Source organism: Microcaecilia unicolor, chromosome 2 (assembly GCF_901765095.1).
Source record: "Microcaecilia unicolor chromosome 2, aMicUni1.1, whole genome shotgun sequence".
NCBI classification, from domain to species: Eukaryota; Metazoa; Chordata; class Amphibia; order Gymnophiona; family Siphonopidae; genus Microcaecilia; species Microcaecilia unicolor.
The window spans coordinates 7,063,515-7,089,267 of NC_044032.1; the positions used below are offsets into that span (position 1 = coordinate 7,063,515).

Here is a 25,753-nt window from a genome sequence, read left to right on the forward strand (position 1 = left end):
ACTGGTCACTTTTAGCAGCATTTAGCCAGTTGGGGGTGGTGTTTGGGGTGTTCTGGGTGAGTGACCAGTTAAGGCCCGATATTCAAAACTTAACTTGCTAGGCTTAGTGGCCAAATTAGGCCACATATAAAGCAGGCCTATCTTTGCCTGCTAAGCCATGGCCAGTTAAGTCTGAATATTGACTTAACTGGTCATGCGCTAGCCGGCATTGAAAAACCTGGGTACTCAATGCAAGTCACCGGAAAAGGCCCGGCATTGAATATTACTACTACTTAACATTTCTAGAGCGTTACTAGGGTTACGCAGCGCTGTACAAATTAACATAGAAGGACGGTCCCTGCTCAAAGGAGCTTACAATCTAAAGGACGAAATGTCAAGTTGGGGTATATCTGGGTTGAAAGCCAGCAGAAGGCAAAGTGCTGCCTGCCGGCGGTAGAATATCAGGAGGCCAGTATCTATAGAAAAAGTACAATATGAATGGGGGGGGGGGGAGGGGATTTATCAAGATGCAAAGTTTGCCTTTGATGTCTCTAAAAAAGGCACGCTAAAATAGCCCCCGTTTTTTTCTGGAATTATGTTTCTGCCTGGGAGCATCAGACCACAAAGCTGCAGTCCAATGCTTCCGGGCCAACAGGACTGGGTCCCCCTCCCCCTGATCAAGCCCTCCCTTTCCAAGAAAGACCCTCCCCCAGTGGTAGTGGTGGCGGGGATCTGGTGGGTCAAAGGGGTCTTTGGGCAATTGCTCCTGCCCTATCCAGTGCTACGCTCCAAATGGTGCACAAATCTGACCTTTAGTGGAGAGCAGCGCTGGATAGGGCGGGAGTGATTGGGCATCACTTCCACCTGAAGACCCCTTGGACCCCCTCGATACTGGACCACCAATGCTGTGACAGGTGGGGGCCTTGCTTGGAGGGGGTGGATCCGAGGCCAGAGGGATGTTGTGCTCGGGAAGGGGGATTTGATCCAGGGGTGGGGGAACATTGGACCATAACTTTGCAGCCTGATGCTCCCAGAAAGTAAATTAATCCAAGCTTTTACTGTGTTTTTTTTTTTTTTTTGCCCTAATGTGACTTGCAGTATTTGCATATTTTGAATGTCATTACTACCTGACCCATGGTGACTTATCACTACGGTATTTCAGGTCAGGCAGTGTTAGGGCCTCTTAAGTCACGTTAAGGTCTGTTTAATGCGACTTAAGACCCTAACTCTATTTGATGAATACCTCCTTAGCTACCATAAGTACATAAGTAATGCCACACTGGGAAAAGACCAAGGGTCCATCGAGCCCAGCATCCTGTCCACGACAGCGGCCAATCCAGGCCAAGGGCACCTGGCAAGCTTCCCAGTCTGTGTATTTTCACTATTTTCTGATCCTGCTGACGCGTTTGGAGTCTCGTAGACAGCATGGGCACTGTGAGCAGTGCTTTGTTTTCTGGACTGTTCCTGTGGTAGGGTAGGCAGATCTGACACATTCCTCTAAACGGCTGTAACGTAAGACCGCACTTTTCATATTTCCTCTTTGCTTTTGTGAGATGATTCAATTACTGCTCCTGTAGTTCCCTAGTAGGACATTATCTCATTCTACTCTTTGCACTCCCAGTTCCTCTTTCACAAGATTCAGTGACCGCTGATCTAATCGGTCAGCCCTGACAGCTGTTTTGCTTGCTGTGTCACATTACTGTCCCCACTGACACATGCAACACTGAATTCCAGGTGCAAAATTGGTGTCTTTGCATCTCTTTCCATTTCTGACTTGTCATAGCAGTCCTTTTGTTGGGTTTGTTGATGTCTGCTGTGTAGGACATCATGACATTGGATGCTGGGATGTGCAATAGGCTGAATGTTCTTATCATGCTACTTTAAATATGCATAAGACAAATTTGTATACATTGGAGAACTAGTATCAGCAAATATTAAAAAGATGTATATATTTTTTTTTAAAGTCTCTCTCATGCATAATTATAGTGAAAACCACAGAGGCAGTCAGGCTTTCATGATAACCAGAACAGGTTTGGCAAGTCCTGGATCAATATACATAATTCCCAATAAATAATTTTATGATGTACATTGTTTCTCTCAGTTATGAATGGTATTTTTTAACTGTCATGTGTTTGTGTCCATCACAAGCATGGTTAGTTGTTAACTCTTCTTAACTATATGAAAAAGTTACCTTTCAGACTTCATTTGAAATGTACTACTTTGTAGCTTCATTGTGTGCTCCTTAGTCCTAGTGTTTTTTGGATAAATAAGCACATGGTCAGGGGCATTCCTAAAATTTGTGCACAGTGTTATAGAATTTTTTTTTTTGGGGGGGGGGGGGGGTGCACCCCATACTGGGCACCAGGAATTACACCTGGTTTCATTCAGTGCAAGTCCTGGCGCTGGCCATTGAAATAGTCTGCAATGGCGCTTATCTGTGAATCTCCATTATAAACTAGCATTGAGTGCCATTTCTAGTGTATAAGAACTAGTCACACAAGTGACATCAGCTGCCCATACTGTAGCAGGACATGTTTATCCACTCCTACCCTAGCTAAGATAATGTTCCAGCATTTGCAACGTTCTTTAAATTAGCACCTTATTTTCTTACTCCTGAAACTGAAACTGAACATGGCAAAGACTGAGCTCCTTGTTTTTCCACCCAAACCCTCTTCTCCTCTTCCCCCACTTTCCGTCTCGGTTGACAACGCCCTCATCCTCCCTGTCTCCTCAGCCCGCAATCTCGGAGTCATCTTCGACTCCTCCCTTTCCTTTTCTGCCCATATCCAGCAGACAGCTAAGACCTATCGCTTCTTCCTCTATAATATTAGCAAAATTCGCCCTTTCCTCTCTGAACAGACCACCCGAACCCTCGTCCACTCGCTCGTTACCTCTCGCCTTGACTACTGTAACCTTCTTCTCGCTGGCCTCCCGCTCAGCCATCTATTCCCCCTTCAATCTGTCCAAAATTCCGCCGCACGTCTTATCTACCGCGTGAACCGATACTCTCATATCACCCCTCTCCTCAAGTCGCTTCACTGGCTCCCAATCCGCTACCGTATACAGTTCAAGCTTCTCCTATTGACCTTCAAGTGCACTCAATCTGCAGCCCCCCACTACCTCTCTGCCCTCCTCTCCCCTTATGTTCCCACTCGTAACCTCCGCTCTCAGGACAAATCACTCCTATCTGTACCCTTCTCTACCACCGCTAACTCCAGACTCCGCCCCTTCTACCTCGCATCACCTTATGCCTGGAACAGACTTCCCGAGCCCATACGCCATGCGCCCTCCCTGCCCATCTTCAAGTCCTTACTCAAAGCCCATCTCTTCTCCCTTGCCTTTGGCGCCTAACCACCTTCCCCATTCATGTTACCTACACTGACTACATAGTTTGTAACCTCTAGATTGTAAGCTACTTAGTGTATAACCTTTAGATTGTAAGCTACCTACACTGACTACATAGTTTGTAACCTTTAGATTGTAAGCTCTCCTGAGCAGGGAATGTCCTTCCCCATGTTAAACTTGTACAGCGCTGCGTAACCCTGGCAGCGCTATAGAAATGCTAAGTAGTAGTAGTAGTACTCCTGTTACTCTGTTTTATCTATCTTTATGTTCCATCTTTGCTTACACCCTATACTGTCTATTAAAACAACTTATTACGTATTGTGTTGACATCGTAAGTAGTATACTCTGCCATTACTTTGTACTGTTGTTTGAATATTTTTACTGCTGTAATTGTCTATTGCTGAACACCGTCTTGAGTGAATTCCTTCAAAAAGGCAGTAAATAAATCCTAATAAATAAATGCAAGGTGGCGTACCCAGGACAGGAACATAGCAGGGCCAACTTTTATGCACATAAGACAATACTGTAAGTTATACAGTATAGGGCCATTGCATTAACACCTAATATTGACATGGTATAGGTGGGCACCAGGGCATAGCCAGAAACCCAAGTTTTGGTGGGCCTGAGCCCAAAGTGAGTGGGCATGAGAACCTCTCCTCCCACCCAATTACTCTTCCTCCCCTCCCCCTCTGTACCTTTCAAAGCCTTCATTTCTTTGCAGGCAGTGAATTGCGACTTATCGGTTGCTCACGCCAGCCCCGAACCTCCTCTCTGATCCGGCCCTGCCTGTGCTGATACGTGATGTCTCAGAGGGAAGGCTTGGGAATGACGTGAGCAGCAGGTGTGTGTTGCTGTACACTACTGGCAAAGGAATGAAGGCTCTCAACACGATGAGGGTTAGGGGGTGGAGCTAGGGTTACCATATGTCCTGTTTTCGGACATCTTCAGATATGTCCTACAGGATTTTTAATTTTTAGGGAAATGTCCTCTTTTTCTTTTATGTGCCAACACACCTACCCCCATAATGAGAGAAACTATCTCTGGCTTATTATCAGTCTGGACACATGGGGGTGCTAAAGAGAGAAAAAGGCATTGCTGATCCCCTCTCTGCTCCCCTGCTGGTTGAATCTGTCAAAGGAATTTTGTTTGTGCAGCACAATTTTAAGCATATATCGTGCAAAGACTTTCACACATATCACAAAAGCCAGACAAAAGGAATGTGCTCTTATGATAAGTACACTTAGGCTCAGAATCAGTCGAACTGAAATCCAGACATTCTTGAAATGTAGAATGTCTACTGCTGTACTGTAAGTAAGTCACCTTGATGTGTGTTCATGAACTACAATTAAATATATCTTTAGCAAAGGTAGCAACCAGTTTTAGTTTTTCTGCCCTCTTTTTTGTCTCCACAAATATGGTAACCCTAGATGGAGCTGAGATGCCAGGATGCTTGTGGGAGACAGGAGGGATAGATCCCTGGTGTCATCAGCTGGTAGGGTTTGGGGAGTCCCACTAGCAACATCAAAGATACCATTGCTGGATGGGCTGGTTTTAGACATGGTGGGGCCCAGGGCAGAAATTAAGGATGGGGCCCCTGATTCCCCCTCCCCCAATCTCCCCACCTACATTGCTAGTACACGGTCCAGGCATTTCTTACCATTCTCCCCACCACAGTCCGTCTCTCTCCCTTGCGGTCTTCTTTAAAATATATTTCCCTTCTCAGAGGGGCCCTAGCTTGGCAGCCATCCTCACAAGCTGTCTCCAGCTGTCCCTCTCTGTCATGATCCTCGAATCATGGCACAGAGGGAAAGCTTTGGAGCAGTCGGAGATAGCTTGTGAGAATGGCTGCTGAGCTGGGGCCCCTCTGAGAAGGGAAATAAACTTTTAAAGAAGATCAGGAAGGGAGGAGACAGACTGTGGTGGGAGGGAAGGGGAAGAGATGCCTGTACCGTGGGGCCCCCTGGAGCTGTGGGGCACAGGGCAGATGCCCTGTTTGCCGCCGCTGCCGCCCCCCCCCCCCCCCAATGCCGGCCCTGGTGACCACCTGGGCACATCCATGGGCCTGTTGATGCCAAATTATTCTACAATGGAATCAAGGCACCCAGATGTTGTTATAAAATTAGCATCTAGGTGCCAACACTATGGCATCCAGTTATAGAATCCCCCCCCCCACATGATAAACCGCTATCAGATAATCTCCAAAAGTCGGTTTATCAGCTAGAAACAGAACTCACCCAACCATTTCTGTTCTCTTTATTCTGCTCAAGATCATTCTACATGAATGGCTCTCAGCCCTGTCCCTTGGGGCGCACAGAGACAATTGGGTTTTCAGGATATCCTCAAGGACTATGCATGCGATGAATACTAAGGAGGTAGTGCAGTGCACACACATCTATCTCATGCATATTCACTGTGGATATCCTGAAAGCTCAACTGGCTGTGGGTGCCCCCAGAACTGGGTTGAGAACCACTGGCTGAAGGGCCTGTAATTAGTAAATTCACTCCCAACCTCTGCTTTATAAAGTGAGACAAAAGGACCTAGGCATGAGAAGTGCAATAGTCTGTGTGTTAACATCCCTAATGCAGGCTAAAACTACTACTAATCATTTCTAAAGCGCTACCAGGCATGTGCAGCACTGTTCAGATACGCAGAACAGAGGCCATTCCCTGCTCTGTCGAGCTGCCAATCTAGTCAAGACAAAGAAAGAAAGTCCAGTAATGCATTTTAAAAGAAGCTGCCAGATATAAAAGCAACCTCAAGCAGGTGACCCTCTGACATTCAGCGTTTTTAAAGGCACTGACCAGTGCCAGCTGAACTGCACCCAGATCTACAAGGCCGGACCTAATCCGGACACCGGCATTGAATCTCCAGGTACTGGAATTTCAGCTGGTACTGGCAGATATTCAGACTGCTATGAGGATAAGAGCTCCGAAAAAGTTAGGACAGACTTCTGCAGTAACTGAACACTTAAAAGCTGGTTAAGTGCCACTGAATAACTACTCCAGGGCCAGCCAGCAGGATTTAACCAGGAAGGAGCCTTCCTACCTCATTAAATCCCACTGAATATCTACTTCACACTTTGTAGATTTGAATATATCCACATAGGGAGCATGCTGCATTGACTCAGGAAGTTTGTTCCAGGCAAATAAAGGTGAAAGAGCAGAGTCAGGTGAGCATGAATAAAATTTAACTCACCCACATATGCCAAACATGACAATAACATTATAATGACTTCATCTGTTATATCCTTTATCCTTCATCTATTACACCCTTGATAGCAGGACTTAAATTAAACATGCATTATTAACATGTGAATTCTTAGTATTGTTCTGGGACTATGTTTAAAGTCTATCCAGCTGCAAACTATGCCAAAACATTTCACAAGACCCCACAGTCATTCACAAAGGAAACATATTCAACATAAAGGAATCCTTCACATGCTCATCTTCCAATGTAGTATATGTCATCTAGTGTAAAAAATGTGACGAAGGGTGCTGTATTGGAGAAACAAGGCAGATGCTGAAGAAGAGATCTAATTTATTTAGACATCATATGAAAAATGCCAACGCCAACCAGGATGTTACCTCTGTGGGACAGCACTTTACAAAACCAGAACACTGTACTATGATTTCATGGATCCTCAGAAGCTTAGCTGAGATTGGGTGGCAGAGCTGGTGGAGGGAGCCGGGGCTAGTGCTGGGCAGACTTCTACGGTCTGTGCCCTGACAATGGCAGATACAAATCAAGGTAAGGTATACACAAAAAATAGCACATATGAGTTTATCTTGTTGGGCAGACTGGATGGACTGTGCAGGTCTTTTTCTGCCGTCATCTACTATGTTAAAGGAAACTTTAAAACAATACAGGAACGCAAGACCTTTGAAGTCAAAATGATTAAATATTTTGACACCCACCAGACAGGACTTAAGAAACATCTGGGTTTTCTAGCCCATTATAAACCATGAAATTTCACTGCATATCTCCCTGTCCCTTACCTTCTCGGTCCTCTCTGTTTCTCACCCAGCCCACCCCTCCCTCATCCCTTCAGACTGTCACTGAAATACTTTGATGTTTCACTTATATATGCTGTTACTTATCAAATTTTGCTTATTTCTGATCTGATGAAGAAGGGCTACCTTCGAAAGCTAATCAAAAAATGTACTGTTAATCCAATAAAAAAGGTATCATCTTATTTTCTTTTGTTTGTTTTATTCTATTTCTATTGATTGCATATATCACTAGAAAATCTGAAAAACCTTGTAGAAATCAATGCCCAGAAGATACCAGACTGTGATAGTTTCAAATAGATATCCAACCCATTAGTAACATTAGCACTATTTATTTGCTTCCAAAAGTTCTTGTGGGCTAATTCGTGTGGAGGAGTGGCCTAGTGGTTAGGGTGGTGGACTTTGGTCCTGGGGAACTGAGGAACTGTGTTCAATTCCCACTTCAGGCACAGGCAGCTCCTTGTGACTCTGGGCAAGTCACTTAACCCTCCATTGCCCCATGTAAGCCGCATTGAGCCTGCCATGAGTGGGAAAGCGCAGGGTACAAATGTAACAAAAATAAAATAGATACTATTGGAGATTCTACATGGAATGTTGCTACTATTGGAGATTCTACATGGAATGTTGCTATTCCACTAGCAACATTCCATGTAGAAGGCTGCGCAGGCTTCTGTTTCTGTGAGTCTGACATACGTGCAGGACGTCAGACTCGCAGAAGCCTGCGCGGCCACATTGGTGATCTGCAAGGGCCGACTTCTACATGGAATGTTGCTAGTGGAATAGCAACATTCCATGTAGAATCTCCAATAGTATCAACAGTGGAGGAGTGGCCTAGTGGTTAGGGTGGTGGACTTTGGTCCTGAGGAACTGAGTTGGATTCCCACTTCAGGCACAGGCAGCTCCTTGTGACTCTGGGCAAGTCACTTAACCCTCCATTGCCCCATGTAAGCCGCATTGAGCCTGCCATGAGTGGGAAAGCGCAGGGTACAAATGTAACAAAAATAAAATAGATACTATTGGAGATTCTACATGGAATGTTGCTACTATTGGAGATTCTACATGGAATGTTGCCTACCACTGGAGATTCTACATGGAATGTTGCTATTCCACTAGCAACATTCCATGTAGAAGCCTGTGCGGCCACATTGGTGATCTGCAAGGGCCGACTTCTACATGGAATGTTGCTAGTGGAATAGCAACATTCCATGTAGAATCTCAAATAGTAGCAACAGTGGAGGAGTGGCCTAGTGGTTAGGGTGGTGGACTTTGGTCCTGAGGAACTGAGTCCGATTCCCACTTCAGGCACAGGCAGCTCCTTGTGACCCTGGGTAAGTCACTTAATCCTCCATTGCCCCATGTAAGCCGCATTGAGCATTGAGCCTGCCACGGGGTACAAATGTAATAAAAATAAATAAAAAATATTCACCATCAAATATGATAGAAAACAAGATGTAATCACTATTTTCTAGTTATTTAGAGTTATTTCATATTACAAATGCATGTTGCAGTCTTTCTGTGAAATTATTGTGTTGTTTTTTGGTAAATGTATTCAAAACCATTTAAAATTTTGACATAGTATCTGGCGTATCCACAAGTTTGAGTGGTGTACATTCCTAGCCATTCTATTCTATTGGGTGACCGACCACCTGTGAAGCTAACCTCTCGTTCCCAAGCTGAAGCTAATGCACATCTGACCACAAGGTTGTTTTCCTGGAATGTTTTAATATAGAACTAGAGTCTTGATATGATGCTGAAGATATCAGAACAAAAAAAACCTCACCAAAAGTTAGGCGCAGTTTATAGAATGTGCATAGCGCCCATCTCTGATACTACAATTTAGGTAGGTCCATTTATGCCAACTAACACCTGGTGTAAATGTTATTTCAGAATAGTGTGTGTAAATGTTACCGGTGCACAGGAGAAGGCTTTTTGCTAGAGCCTGCTTTTTCGCGTTACAGCGGATATCTTAAACAATACTTTAATGCGTTGAGGCACTTGACCTACATTATTAATACACTTCAGTATCAATACTCTGACCCCTGAGGCAGGCGTCATTTGGCGCCGAAACACGGCTCGTGTCGGGTCACCTGTTAATAAAGTACTCCTGTTGTCCTAGTCTTGAAGGCCCAGTGTTGTTCTTTTTTGTCTGTATACTTTGGTTGTACGCTGTTTTACCCTCTCTATTTGTAGTGTACTAAATGTTAAGAATGCCTATGACTTGCACATGTCCCTCCCATGGCCACACCCCCTTCCGAGACCCACGCACCACGTTGCAGAATATGTTTAGAAAACTGCGTGCATAAATTCTAATTTGTGCCAATCATCACCAATTGGCTTGTTAATCAATGAAGTTGTGCACGCAATTTGCCCACACTCTATATAGAATCCGGGAGATAATGTATCATCGAGGAACCCTTGATAGAAAAGGCTACTTTGACCTCAGAAAAATTCTAACATAGTTTCCCTTCCCTACTGCAAAGTGTATAACTGACCACTGGCTTAGTAACCCATGCATAATTTTTCCTTTGCTAGGAATATGATTTAAATGAATAAATGAAATGAAATTTGAAAAAGAGGCAATGCATTTATTATTACATGTACTTATACTGGGACTCCAATACTTCAGAGTAGACATCATTTCTTCCAAATGCAGTCTTTGTTTCTCAAAGCTTCAGAAGAAAAGTTACCTTGGAATGTTAGCTTGTCAGTGTCTTTTTCACAAATCCAGCGATATAGAAATCCCACATTAGATTGTTCATGTATTTCTCCATTTTTATTAATAAGATAGTATATTCTGGAAAAATAAAATAAACAACGCCCAGGGAGTTAGAACGGGGTAGATACTCAGCATTTTGCAGAGCACTGCTGGCTTTATGCCAAGATATTCAATGGTGAGTCATATCCAGGCAGACGTTTCCGGACAAAACGTAGCGATATTTGGCTATGATGAACCGCATAAAGATAGGGACTGTGTTTTTTCTGTGGTCCTATTTAAGCGGTTATCCTAGCTATTTAAGTATTAAATATCAGCACTTAACCAACTAAGTGCCAAAACAGCCCCAGGAATGCCTACAAAACAGCTGGTTAGGCGCTCACAGGGCATTCGTCAGTGACACCGTCCTGTTAGGTGCCACTGAAAATGTCCAGTTAGTCCTGGAGAAGCCGTTTCTGACCATTTAACTCACTTTGAGTATCTACCATTCAGCTACTGCATCTGTTGAAGAAAATAATACAGGGACTTATATCATGGCATTGTGAAGGGAACATAGGGGCCCTTTTACTAAGTTGAACTAATAAATGTGGAGGAATGGCCTAGTGGTTAGAGTGGTGGACTTTGGTCCTGGGGAACTGAGGAACTGAGTTCAATTCCCACTTCAGGCACAGGCAGCTCCTTGTGACTCTGGGCAAGTCACTTAACCCTCCATTGCCCGCCGCATAGAGCCTGCCATGAGTGGGAAAGTGCGGGGTACAAATGTAACAAAAAAAAAAAAAAATTAAATGGGTTTAGCGTATCCTAAAATGGGACTTTCCCATGTGCTACGTCCATTTCTAGCAATGCCATAAATTCAGCCCTTTTCTATTATTTGAATTTCTGCTCACACGTGAAAATGGGCTCCTGCATTAAGCAGTTATGGTGCGGTAATGTGGACACAGATATTCTGAAAAGAAGCTGTTGCGTTATGTAGCTTAATAAAAGGGTCCCTCTGTGTTTGAACAGACATGTACACACCTATATTTCGGAGGGAGCTATCGACATAAACAGATATAAATATATAGGTAAGATTTCCAGATATCGTATAAGTCAGACTACTGAACAGGCAGGCCTAACCTTAAACAGCTAAGTTATCCATGTTATCCACACCCTTGTCACCTCTCGTTTAGACTACTGCAATCTGCTTCTTGCTGGCCTCCCACTTAGTCACCTCTCCCCTCTCCAATCGGTTCAAAACTCTGCTGCCCGTCTCGTCTTCCGCCAGGGTCGCTTTACTCATACTACCCCTCTCCTCAAGACCCTTCACTGGCTCCCTATCCGTTTTCGCATCCTGTTCAAACTTCTTCTACTAACCTATAAATGTACTCACTCTGCTGCTCCCCAGTATCTCTCCACACTCGTCCTTCCCTACACCCCTTTCCGTGCACTCCGCTCCATGGATAAATCCTTCTTATCTGTTCCCTTCTCCACTACTGCCAACTCCAGACTTCGCGCCTTCTGTCTCGCTGCACCCTACGCCTGGAATAAACTTCCTGAGCCCCTGCGTCTTGCCCCATCCTTGGCCACCTTTAAATCTAGACTGAAAGCCCACCTCTTTAACATTGCTTTTGACTCATAACCACTTGTAACCTCCTCTCCTCCTTCCTGTACACATTAATTGATTTGATTTGCTTACTTTATTTTTTTGTCTATTAGATTGTAAGCTCTTTGAGCAGGGACTGTCTTTCTTCTATGTTTGTGCAGCGCTGCGTAAGCCTTGTAGCGCTATAGAAATGCTAAATAGTAGTAGTAGTAGTAGTAGTAGTAGTAGTAGAGAGGGGACTGCAGAGATCCATAATGCCCCACACTGCAGAACCAACTTGCTGATCCCATATACTGAGTCAGATGCTGCAGTGGTGACACAAAGTACTACTGCAACTGATGCCACTATACTGCAGCATCCACTCCCAGCAACTGTGATGCACTACTGAAGGCATAGCCTAATGGATTGGGCACTGGCAAGGGAACCTTGGAGAGAAAGGCTTGAGTCCCACTACAGCTTCCGGTGAAACCGGGAATGTAACATCACCCTTCATCGGCCTGGCTTCAGAATGAGCACCTGTCAGTAATAAGAAACTGCTACGATTGTGACCATAAAGGGCCAGCTGGACACATCCTCTCTCCTAAACCAGCATCTGCAGTCTCCTTTCCCCAGGGATGTGCTATCACTGGTAATAACAGAGTCACAGAGCTGTGTATCAAACATTTAAACTTAAGATATTTTTTTTCTCTGTAAAACAATAAAAAGTTGGGCAAACTATTCACAGATCAGTCTCTCAATATCTCAGCACAGTTTTGGCTCTCACTGTCCTTATGAGGCTCAGTGTGGCCTCTTCTGCTGCTTCCACAGTATCTGCACCTCTGTGATGAGGTTCAGCAAGAGCCCCTCTATTGTGTTGAGCCCATGCTGCATGTCACAATGCATTCTTGTGGCACGCAGGATCTCACCCAGAGTGGTTGACATGGGTGCCTCCATGACTGGCTGCCCCTTCTACTAGATGAGTCTCTGTGCTGTGGGGTGGTGGTCCAGCTTGTTTATACTGGGCTACAGGGCCTTGGAGGCAGGTGCACCCTGGCCCAGGCCCTTCTGGGGAAGCATGTCCATATATGTGGTGTTCTTCCTGCACCACTACTACTACTATTTAGCATTTCTATAGCGCTACGAGGCATACGCAGCGCTGCACAAACATGGGAGAACTGGTTGCACCTCTTGACTAGGCCCCAGTGGCAGTGACTGTGGGACCTCTCACAACACAGGTTGCTCCTCCCTAGGTGGCTCCACAGGTTCACGTTCATCCAGCTCTTTGGGTTGGGGCACATTCAGGGCCTGTGCAGCCTCTCCCTCCTCCTTCTCAGCTACATCATGTGCTGGAGAGATACCTGTGTGTTAGTTATGTACACTGTACCTGGCCAGTAGGCCAACATTTCCTGGAAGGCACATGCCATGAGTATCATGTTTGAGTGCATGAGAGTGCATTGAGCGAGCTGATCTGTCTGCCTTTTTGTTACCCAGGACAGGTGCTTCAGTGCTACCCTTCCATGTGTCAGAGCTATGCAGATGTGACCTTGACACAACCAGGGCTGCACATAGCAACCTGGTCAATGCTGTGCAGGTACTGTGACAGTTAGGGGCTGTGTGTTGGTAGCTGGAGGACATCAGTTATGTCTACGACCAATGATATGTCATGCCAAAGGACACTGGACAGATGTGGTGTATATTTGTCCAATGTGAGGTCAACCTGCATACAGGAATGCAGAGAAGGCTATGGGATGCTGGAAGCATTGGGGTGGTCAGGCACTGGCTTAGATGTGAGGTACACATGTACTATACCAGTGATGGTGACACGGTTACAGGTACTGCTTGGGATCCTAGTATGGTGGGGACCCATGCGCATGAGGTATACAGATGACTAGGACGAATCAACAGACCTTGATTGGCCTTCCATGCCTTCTAGCCATCTCTGCACGAACCTCCTTGATACAGTCACAATATTGGACCAGAGGTAGGAAATATAGAAGGAGCCTACTGTGGTATCATTAGGGCAATTAGCTTGCCCCCCCGCTCACTGATGGCAGTGACTGGACGCCACCCCGTGATTCAGGTACATAATGTTTGGCTTGGCAACAGGACATTTCGGAGGGAGGGGGGCTGTATTCCTCCAGACGTTTGCCTTAGCTGTGGAAGGGCACAACGTATCTATTTGTAGCACTATAGAAGTGATAAATAGTAGTAGTAGTAATAGAATTTGGAGATTTCATTCTCTGGCAACGAAATCCAGAGTTTAATTACATGGTGAGTGAAGAAATATTTTCTTCAATTTGTTTTAAATTTACTACTTTCTAGCTTTATTGTGTGCCTCCTAGTCCTAGTATTTTTGGAAAGAGTAAACAAGCGATTCACACCTACCAGTTCCACGCCACTCATTATTTTATAGACCTGTATCATAAGAAATATAGAACATAAGCGTTGCCATACTGGGAGAGACCGAAGGTCCATCAAGCCCAGTAACCTGTTTCCAACAGTGGCCAATTCAGGTCACAAGTACCTGACAAGATCCCAAAACAAATCCTACACATACTTTTCAATGACTGTGAAGGAGGGGGATCCTGGGGACAAAATTCTGACACAGTTCAGTAAAGTTCACACATGTACTGTATAAATTGCAAACTATATGTGCTTAGATTGCGAGCCCTCTAGGGACAGAGAAAGTGCTTGTATATAAGGTGTACAGCGCTGCATACATCTCAGGGGCGTATCTGAACTGCGGCGGTAGGGGGGGCCAGGGCCAGAGAGGGGGGGCACATTATAGCCCCCCCCCCCCGCCATTGCCAATCCCCCTCCCCCCAGCCGCTGCCATTGCTAACCCTCCCCCTCCGTTGCTCGCCTACCTTCGCTGGCGGGGGACCCCAACCCCCGCCAGCCGAGGTCCGCGTCCTCCTGCCGCTGCCGGCTGCCTTTGGTCCTTTCATTCTTCCATTGAAGCTGGCGCCGACGAAAAAGTTTCTTTTGAATCTGACGTCGCTGCACGTTGCACGTTGTACGTGCAGGACGTCAGACTCAGAAACAATTTCTGAGTCTGACGTCCTGCACGTACAACGTGCAGCGACGTCAGACTCAAAAGAAACTTTCGTCGGCGCCAGCTTCAATGGAAGAATTAAAGGACCAAAGGCAGCCGGCAGCGGCAGGAGGACGCGGACCTCGGCTGGCGGGGGTTGGGGTCCCCCGCCAGCGAAGGTAGGCGAGCAACGGAGGGGGAGGGTTGGCAGCGGTAGGGGGGTCCAGGGCGAAATCTGCGGGGGCCCAGGCCCCTGAGGCCCCATGCAGATACGCCCCTGATACATCTAGTACTGCTATAGAAATGATTAATAGTAGTAAATCCATTAGCACACCTTAGTAAAAGGACCCCATAATGTGGTGGTTCGACAGACAGTTTCCACTGCAGAATGTTTGAAATAGACAAGACATTGCTCTTTTATTACCAGAAGTGATGACAGTCACAGCATTGTCTTAAAATTACATTTTCTGAATATAGAGAAGCAATGCTCTGTATATTGTACATTTTGATTTTTTTGTGCTAGTGTTGGTTGGGAAAAGAGATTACAAATGATTAAGAAATATACTTACTATTTCCTGACTTGTCGAGGGATACGCAAAAGCGTAGACAAAAGTTTTTGCAATTGAAACAGGAGACACTCCAGTTAGGAGCGACTTTTTACCTAAGTATCCATGTAAGTGGTAACTTATCAAACTGTTAAATACGTGTATTTTGACCCTTCTCAACTGAGCTCCTTTATAATATCAAAAAGAGCTCTTTAACTATTTGTACACCAAGCCTGTAACGCTGAAGTCTTGATTTAGCTTTTTATTATTTCAGATATTTAATTTTCCTTGTATCTCCAGTATTTGAAAAATTGGACTCCTTATTGTGGACTTTAAAGCAACTAAAGGAAAATTTTCTTTAGTATTTCTTTAATAGAAGCCATAGGGCTGGTTATATTGTTTAGCTGCTTTTATGGTTCAAGTGAATTTACTTGTGATTCGTAATTGAATAATTATAAATAAATAAAATAAAATAAAAAAAAAAAAGAAATATACTTACCGTAATGAGCCATCGCGCCAAACACAAAGATAGTCCGGCCAAATGAAAGCCCAGTGGGTATTACAGTTCTGCTTTATATATTCCTGAAAGATATAATATGATGAAACTATTACACATCATTTGTTATATTTTAATTCAAAGCACTATGATAACTAATATACATTATCCAAAGACAGAAAATATTTTATTTATGAACAGAATTTTGTAGGAGTATATACTGCCCATATCTGTTTGTATGCCTGAAGCCTGTATAGACTGAGGCCTATGAACCAAATTCTGACTGCAACATAACCATCATAAGAACATAAGAGTACTACTACTACTACTTAGCATTTCTATAGCGCTGCCAGGGTTACGCAGCGCTGTACAAGTTTAAACACGGGGAGGGACAGTCCCTGCTCAAGAGAGCTTACAATCTAACGGTAACAGACTACGTAGTCAGTGTAGGTAACAGGAATGGGAAGGTGGTTAGGCGCCAAAAGCAAGGGAGAAGAGATGGGCCTTGAGTAAGGACTTGAAAATGGGCAGGGAGGGCGCATGGCGTATGGGCTCGGGAAGTCTGTTCCAGGCATAAGGTGCTGCGAGGCAGAAGGGGCGGAGTCTGGAGTTAGCGGTGGTGGAGAAGGGTACAGATAGGAGTGATTTGTCCTGAGAGTGGAGGTTACGGGTAGGAACATACGGGGAGAAGAGGGTAGAGAGGTAATGGGGGGCAGCAGATTGAGTGCACTTGAAGGTCAATAGGAGAAGCTTGAACTGTATACGGTAGCGGATTGGGAGCCAGTGAAGCGACTTGAGGAGAGGGGTGATATGAGAGTATCGGTTCACGCGGTAGATAAGACGTGCGGCGGAATTTTGGACAGATTGAAGGGGGGATAGGTGGCTAAGCTAAGAGTAGCCATACTGGGCCAGACCAATGGTCCATCAAGCCCAGTATCCTGTTCCCAACAGTGACCAAGCCAGTCACAAGTACCTGTAGAAACCCATAAGTACACAAGTATTGCGATACTGGGAGAAACCGAAGGTCCATCAAGCCCAGCATCTTGTTTCCAACAGTGCCCAATCCAGGGTACAAGTACCTGGCAAGATCACAAAACAGTACGATACGTTTTATGCTGCTTATCCAAGAAACAAGCAGTGGATTTTCCCGAAGTCCATTTTAATAATGGTCTATGGACTTTTCCTTTAGGAAGCCGTTCAAACCTTTTTTAAACCCCACTAAGCTAACCGCCTTTACAACAGTTTCTGGAAATGAACTGCAGAGTTTAATTACTACTACTATTACTACTATTTAACATTTCTAAAGCGCTACCAGGGTTACGCAGCGCTGTACAATCTAACAAAGAAGGACAGTCCCTGCTCAAAGGAGCTTACAATCTAAAGGACAAAAAAGTGCAGTCAATCAAATTGGGGGCAGTCTAGATTTCCAGGATAGAGGTACAATTGTTAGGTGCTGAAAGCGACATTGAAGAGGTGGGCTTTGAGCAAGGATTTGAAGATGGGCAGGGAGGGAGCTTGGTGTATGGGCTCAGGGAGTTTATTCCAAGCATAGGGTGAGGTGAGGCAGAAAGGGCGGAGCCTGGAGTTGGCGGAGAAGGGTACTGAGAGGAGGGATTTGTGCTGTGAGCGGAGGTTACGGGTAGGAGCATAAGGGGAGATGAGGGTAGAGAGGTAATGAGGGGCTGCAGATTGAGTGCATTTGTAGGTTAGTAGGAGAAGCTTGAACTGTATGCAGTACCTGATCGGAAGCCAGTGAAGTGACTTGAGGAGAGGGGTGATATGAGCATATCGGTCTAGGCGGAAGATAAGACGGGCAGCAGAGTTCTGAACGGATTGAAGGGGGGATAGATGGTTAAGTGGGAGGCCAGTGAGGAGTAGGTTGCCGTAGTCAAGGCGAGAGGTGATGAGAGAGTGGATGAGAGTTTGAGTGGTGTGCTCAGAGAGGAAGGGGCGAATTTTGCTGATGTTATAGAGAAAGAAGCGACAGGTCTTGGCTGTCTGCTGGATATGGGCAGAGAAGGAGAGGGAGGAGTCGAAGATGACTCCGAGGTTGCGGGCAGATGAGACGGGGAGGATGAGGGTGTTGTCGACTGAAATAGAGAGTGGAGGGAGAGGAGAAGTGGGTTTGGGTGGAAAGACAATGAGCTCGATCTTGGCCATATTCAGTTTCAGGTGGCGGTTGGACATCCAGGCAGCAATGTCAGATAAGCAGGCTTATACTTTGGCCTGGGTTCTGCAGTGATGTCTGGTGTGGAGAGGTAAAGCTGGGTGTCATCAGCATAAAGATGGTATAGGAAACCATGAGTTGATATCAGCAAGCCCAGAAAAGAGGTGTAGATTGAAAAAAGAAGGGGTCCAAGGACAGATCCCTGAGGAACTCCAACAGAGAGTGGGATAGGGGTGGAGAAAGATCCATGAGAATGTACTCTGAAGGTACGGTGGGAGAGAAAAGAGGAGACCCAGGAGAGGACAGAGCCCTGGAACCCAAATGAGGACAGTGTGGCAAGAAGTAAATCATGATTGACAGTGTCAAAAGCGGCGGATAGGTCGAGGAGGATGAGGATGGAGTAGTGACAAGTTCAGTGAATAAAAATTTTCTCCGATTCGTTTTAAATTTACTACTTTGTAGATTCATTGCATGTCCCCTAGTCCTAGTATTTTTGGAAAGAGTAAACAGACGCTTCACTTCTACCCATTCCACTCCACTCATTATTTTATAGACCTCTATCATATCTTCCCTCGGCCGTCTTTTCTCTAAGCTGAAGAACCCTAGCCACTTTAGCCTTTCCTCATAGGAAAGTCGTCCCATTCCCTTTATCATTTTCGTCACCCTTCTATGCACCTTTTCCAATTCCACTATATATTTTTTGAGATGTGGAGACCAGAATTGAACACAATATTTGAGGTGCGGTCGCACCATGGAGCAAAAAGGCATTATAACATCCTCATTTTTGTTTTCCATTCCTTTCCTAATAATACCTAACATTCTATATGCTTTCTTAGCTGCCGCAGTACACTGAGCAGAAGGTTTCAACGTATCATCAACGACAACACCTAGATCCCTTTCTTGGTTGGTGACTCCTAACGTGGAGCCTTGCATGACGTAGCTATAATTCGGGTTCCTCTTTCCCACATGCATCACTTTGCACTTGCTCACATTAAACATCATCTGCCATTTAGACGCTTAGTCTCCCAGTCTCGAAAGGTCCTCTTGTATTTTTTCACAATCCTCCCGTGATTTAATGACTTTGAATAACTTTGTGTCATCAGCAAATTTAATTACCTCACTAGTTACTCCCATCTCTAGGTCATTTATAAATATGTTAAAAAGCAGCGGTCCCAGCACAGACCCCTAGGGAACCCCACTAACTACCCTTCTCCATTGAGAATACTGACCATTTAACCCTACTCTCTTGTTTTCTATCTTTTAACCGGTTTTTAATCCACAATAGGACACTACCATTGATCTCCAATTTCCTCTGGAGTCTTTCATGAGGTACTTTGTCAAACGCCTTCTGAAAATCCAGATACACAATATCCACCGGCTCCCCTTCATCCACATGTTTGTTCACCCCTTCAAAGAAATACAATAGATTGATGAGGCAAGATTTCCCTTCACTAAATCCATGTTGGATTTGTCTCATTAATCCACGCTTTTGAAAATGCTCTGTAATTTTTTTCTTTATAATAGTGTCTACCATTTTGGCTGGCACCGATGTAAGACTCACCAGTCTATATTTTCCCGGATCTTCCCTGGAACCTTTTTTAAAAATCAGCATTACATTGGCCACCCTCCAATCTTCCGGTACCATACTCGATTTTAAGGATAAATTACATATTACTAACAATAGTTCCGCAAGTTCATTTTTCAGTTCTATCAGTACTCTTGGATGAATATCAACCAGTCCAGGAGATTTGCTACTCTTCAATTTGTCAAATTGCTCCATTACATCCTATAGGTCTATAGAGATTTCATTCAGTTTCTCTGACTCATCAGCTTCGAATACCATTTCTGGCACCGGTATCTCTCTCAAATCTTCCTCAGTTAAGACCGAAGCAAAGAATTCATTTAATCTCTCTGCTATGGCTTTGTCTTCCCTGATCGCCCCTTTTACCTCTCAGTCATCTAGCTGTCCAACCAATTCTTTTGCCGGCTTCCTGCTTTTAATATACCTAAAAAAAATGTTACTATGTGTTTTTGCCTCCAATGCAACCTTTTTTTCAAAGTCCCTCTTTGCCATCCTTATCAGTGCTTTGCATTTGACTTGGCATTCCTTATGCTGTTTCTTATTATTTTCAGTTGGTTTCTTCTTCCATTTTCATACTAGAAAACCACAAATGGGAAGAGATACCATGGTCAGACCACAGCAAGCTCACACTTACACTTTAATGGAAAGAAAACAGCAAGAACAGAGAACCAAGGAAACCAATCATGTTCACTACCAGACAGAAGGTGGCCAATCAGATCTTCTGGACAACAATGATGAATGAACACAGAAACATATCACCTAAGGACATTCACTTCATGAAAATCTGGGATGAAATAAGCGAAAAAACACACTAAACAAAATAGCACCACTCAAAACGAAAACAAGGAACCAAAAACAACCACATCCATGGTCTAACTATGAACTAGTACAAATGAAAAAACTATGTAGGAAACTAGAAAGAAAATGGGCCAAAACCAAGACTAACACAAACAAATTCATGTGGAGAAAAGCTATAAGAACATACACACACAACATAAAAAAAAGCTAAAGCAGAATACTATAGCTCTTATGCCAATCCAGAACAGAGCAACACGAAAAACTATTCAAACTCATGACCTTACTGAAAACCCACGATGTCCTAGCATCAACTGAAATACCACCAAAGAGAGATGAGCTTGCACAATACTTTGAACATAAAATAACGATGACAAGATCAGATTTAACAAAACCACAGACAGCCATCGTAGACTTCCTACAAGAATGCAAAACAAAAGACACCCAAATCACAGCAGACAGAATATGGCTCTCTTTCAAAACACCCAAACCGGACACAATAAGATCACTACTAGCAAAATACGCACACGCACGATGCATACTAGATAACTGCCCTAACTACATGATGAAAGACCCACCAGACTGGTTCATCGAATGCTTTACCAAACACATCACTGTTTACAAAAGGGCAATTCCCGACAGACAAAGGAAAGATAATACTTACCCCAATACCTAAAACACAACTAGCAAAATCAGTGACATCACAAACTACAGACCAGTGGCCTCAATACCAGTACTGATCAAAAAAATGGAGGGCCTAGTAACACAGCAACTAACATAATACCTGACACAATTCTCAGTCCTTAACATCTCCCAATCAGGCTTCAGACCACAACACAGCACGGAGACTGTACTAACCATCCTGATAATGAAGTTTAAAAGCCTAATAAGCCGAGAACAAAACATTTAACTTCTACAATTCGACATGTCAAGTGCGTTCGATCTAGTAGACACACAACACTTATGACCCTACTCGACAACATGGGAATATGCGGAGTAGTCGCAGCATGGTTCAATGGCTTCCTAAGAACCAGATCTTACATCACCCTGTATTTGTTCACACCGGAACCTGCAAAGGCCTCTCCGGTACTATGTAAGTCACATTGAGCCTACAAATAGGTGGGATAATGTGGGATACAAATGTAACAAATAAATAAATAAATATAAAGATGTGCAATCAGTTTTCGGCTTCCTGGAACCAGAATATGGAGTACCACAGGGATCTCCAATATCACCAATTCAGTTCAACATAATGATGGCAACACTTGGAAAAAAATTTGGAAGCAAAGGGCTTTAACCCATTCATATACCTGACGATGTAACAATCTACATATCTTTTTTTTTTTTTTAATTCTTTATTTATCATTTTTCATTTAGTTACAAGTATTACACTTGAATAGGAAAAAAAAACAGTCAGTAATCTATTAAATTAAGAAAACAAACAATTTGTAGTAATATGTATGACTTACATTAGACCACCAAAATAGGGGGTTAGGAGTCGTTCCTTCGGAGATAGGATTCTTAACTATTAGGAATAGTTTAAAATAGCAAAAGAGAAGGCTTAACGATTATATCCACATTAAATTCTACTTAATTACCCATTCAGGTTGTGTTCAGGCTACGAGACATAAACTAGTACTATATTACTTTTTTCTGTTCTATGAATACTTTCAAATGTTCAGGAAAAAGGAAAACATATTTCACACCCATATATTTTATATTACATTTGCATGGATAGTTCAAATTAAAAGTTGCTCCCAACGCTACTGTTGCAGCTCTCAATGAAAGAAAGTCTTTCCTTCTGGCTTGAGTTTGTTTTGTAATATCTGGGAAAACCCAGATTTTCCCTCCATAAAATGGAGTTTGTATATTTCTTAGCGCCATCTTCCTCACTAAATCCAGATCTTGCTGAAATACAAACGAAGCCAAAAGAGTTCTTCTCTCCGTTATAGAGGTTAATGAGGATTCTAATAAATCTGATACATTTAAGTCTCCTTGTGGTGGTATTTCACCATTCTTTTTTGTAGGTAGAAAATAAATTTTGTTAAGTGGTGGTATATTCTCTGGAGAAAATTTCAAATGTTCTATTAGATATCTCTTAAATATCTCCAATGGAGGATAAACTGGAGTACAAGGAAAGTTTAATAAACGCAAGTTCAATCTCCTGTTGTAATTTTCAAAGTATTCCAGTCTATTTTTTATCATTGTAGTATCTTTTATCAGATTTAACGATGTTTCCTTCAATTTAATATTTTCTGAATTTAGATGGTTAATTTTCTCAGTTATATCATTTTTCATCGATGCAAAAGAAACAGATAATTCTTGAACATTACTCACAAGTCCTGCTATTTTACCAGTTGATGCCATCACAGTCTGTAACATTTCCCAAATCGCCGCAAGGGTTACCACCTCAGATGAACCCTTCCCTGGATTCTGTAATGCTGTTCTAGAACTCCCAGCAGAAACCTCGACCGCAGGCCCCACTCGGGCGGTCCGTTCCTCGCTCTCGCGGTCTTTGGTACCGCCCCCGCTATCGGGCTCTGCGGGCTGAGGCGGCGGGTAATGCGATGGAGGGGACAATGAAACGTCCTGTCCCAAGAGAATGGACTCTCCCTGGTCCAATATCTCAGCGGGATCTCCTGTCGCTATTGTTGCGGATCTCACGAGGTAACTTTCCATAGTTTGCTGGGTTGGTGTTGATGTTAGAGCCGGATGGGTCACGGCCCTTACCAAACCCTTTCTCTTCGTGTGTGGCATTATAGGCTATTGTTCAAGAAGAAAATATTTTTCTGAGGAAAATTCACTCGAAGATAGGGTTTTAAACCTCGCATACACGGAGTTACTCGTGGAGCGTTCTCATCGCCGCCGCCATCTTGCTCCGCCCCCACAATCTACATATCTTTTAACAACAGCATCACTGAAATACTGGACAAAGTCAAAACAGGCCTGGACCTTATGGAAAACTGAGCAACAACATTCAAACTTACATTAAACAGGGACAAAACTAAATTCCTGGTTCTAACCAATCCGCACAACCTACCAAAGATTCACAATCAACAATCAAACATACTAAATCAAAACACAACTAAAAATACTGGGAATCGTCCTAGATAAACATCTATCACTGGAAAATCAAATATCAGCGGTAACACCAACATGTTTCAGAACACTATGGAAACTAAGAAGGATAGCCTAATGATGTTACCTTTGGCCAAAGCATTATCCAACCAAGACTTAAATCCATATATTTATGCCGATGCTATGACAATATATATTTCATTCAAAAATGACTTATCAGAAATTGCAGACAAAATAAATTGCAGCTTCCAAATTATGAACTAATGGGCAGACACTTTCCAACTAAAGCTGAATACAGAAAAGACACAATGCCTAATATTATCATCGCAGTATAATAAAATCAACTATCCCAACATAAACACACCAAACCACACTCTCCCTGTTGCGGACACCCTGAAACTCCTAGGCGTAACAATTGAGCGCAATCTTAATCTTGATTGCCATGTAAAAAATGTCATTAAAAAAATGTTCTATGCAATGTGGAGGCTCAGAAGAGCAAGACCTTTCTTCCCAAGAGAGACATTTCGCGTATTGGTGCAATCATTGGTTCTGAGCTATTTGGACTATTGTAATTCCTTATACACGGGATGCAAGGTACAAACCATCAAGAAACTCCAGACAGCCCAGAACACCGCAGCCAGATTGATATTCAGCAAGGCGAAATATGAAACCGCCAGACCCCTTAGAGAGAGGCTGCATTGGCTCCCACTGAAAGATCGTATTGCATTCAAGATATGTACCTTGGTTCATAAGATCATTTATGGAGATGCCCCATCTTACATGTCAGACCTAATTGACTTACCAGAGAGAAATAACAAAAGCTCATCACGCACCTGCTTAAACCTTCATTATCCCAATTGCAGAGGACTTAAATACAAATCTGTACATACACCCAGTTTCTCATACACCTGCACACAACTATGGATTGAATTACCGACCGCCATAAAAACAACACACGATTTGACAACCTTCCGAAAATTATTAAAGACTTACTTATTCATAAAGGCGTACAACAAAGATTCCCCATAACAATTTGACTCCCAAATTATTCCATTTACAACTATTATGGAACCCTCCTATTTGTTCATCTTAATTACATCCTCATGACTGAATATTATACCTTGTCCTGATATCATTATGTTATGTTTCCACTTCCAATCCAATATGATTTACTTATGCACTCTTATTTGTAACAATTGTAAAATTATTATTCTGTTAATATGATTGCTATGATATTCTTATGTACCCATCTGTATCTATACTCTGAAATTCTTATTCTATAATGTGTATATGTTGTTGTAACATTTTGTAAGCCACATTGAGCCTGCAAATAGGTGGGAAAATGTGGGATACAAGTGCAGCAAATAAAGAAATAAGAGACTACTTTCCCAGACAGTCATTCAGGATAATGGTACAAGCAACGATACTATCCCACCTAGACTACTGTAATGCAGCATACGTAGAGTGCAAAGAAAACAACCTAAAATCACTACAAATCATCCAAAACACGGCAGCGAGACTAATTCAAAAAGTCAAAATACGAAAGAGCAACTCCACTACTTGAACAGCTACACTGGCTGCCAATCACGGCAACACTAATCTTCAAAGCCAGTACCCTCATTTTCAAGACACTATTTGGAATTGCACCAGAAAACATGCAACACCTGATTGAATTATCCCCAAGAAACGCAAACCTGCAAACCATAAGCTACCAACTTGTCCATCTACCCAACTGCAGAAACACAACTTACAAAACCATTTACATAGCAGGATTCAAGAATGCATGCATGCATAAATAAATAAATGAATAAATAAAGGGTGGGACCATTCCCCCTCTGCCTTCATTAGACACAGAGGCAGAGGTTGGGGCAAAGTGCCAAAGAAGTGCATGTGAAGGCCAGACAGGCACTAAGCCCAGTGGGAAACAGTGAGAACCACCTGAAGGGCATTAAAGAGGACAGCAGGCTAGAAGGTGCAGGAGAAGGGCACCAGAGAGTAAAGCTGTTGAAAGAAGTAGGTCATTGGAACAGGCTGCTGGAAGAAACACTGCTGAGTTAACATGACTGCTAAAGCTAAAACAATGCTGGGGTTGCACTGTATTTATCGGAGTACTGCTGAGTCAATGGGACTACTGAAGCTAAGAGAGTCCTGTAGTTGACTGTAATGAATGAGTACTGTTGAATCAATAAGACTGCTGAAGTGAAGAAAGTCCTGTAGTTGCAAAGTATGGAAGGAGTACTGCTGAGTTACCTTGGCTGATATTTGATGAGGCCAAGACTGTGTTCCTGTTGTAAAATATAATAAAACTGGTTGCTTGCAATCAAAGATCTCTGGACTGAAGTTGTGTTGGGGAGATGCAAGGAGCACATTTTCACCAGGGCCAGTCCACCCACAACATTATTATGTTTTTATCTTTGTGTTCTTTTTATGTTAATCAGAAAATGTTGTGT

At 43.4% G+C, this 25,753-nt stretch overlaps 1 protein-coding gene across 1 annotated transcript in view; it reads right to left on the bottom strand.

The window, feature by feature from the left end:
- Positions 1 to 9,947: 9,947 nt before the first annotated feature.
- Positions 9,948 to 25,753, bottom strand: part of LOC115461801 (C-type lectin domain family 12 member B-like) — a 179,837-nt gene continuing 164,031 nt past the window's right edge. Inside the window, exons 10-11 of the mRNA XM_030191844.1 lie at positions 15,685 to 15,767; positions 9,948 to 10,126 (exon numbers count right to left, since the gene is read on the bottom strand). Coding sequence (XP_030047704.1) covers positions 9,967 to 10,126; positions 15,685 to 15,767 — 243 coding nt within the window. The 3' untranslated portion in view covers positions 9,948 to 9,966. The remainder of the gene's footprint in view (positions 10,127 to 15,684; positions 15,768 to 25,753) is intronic.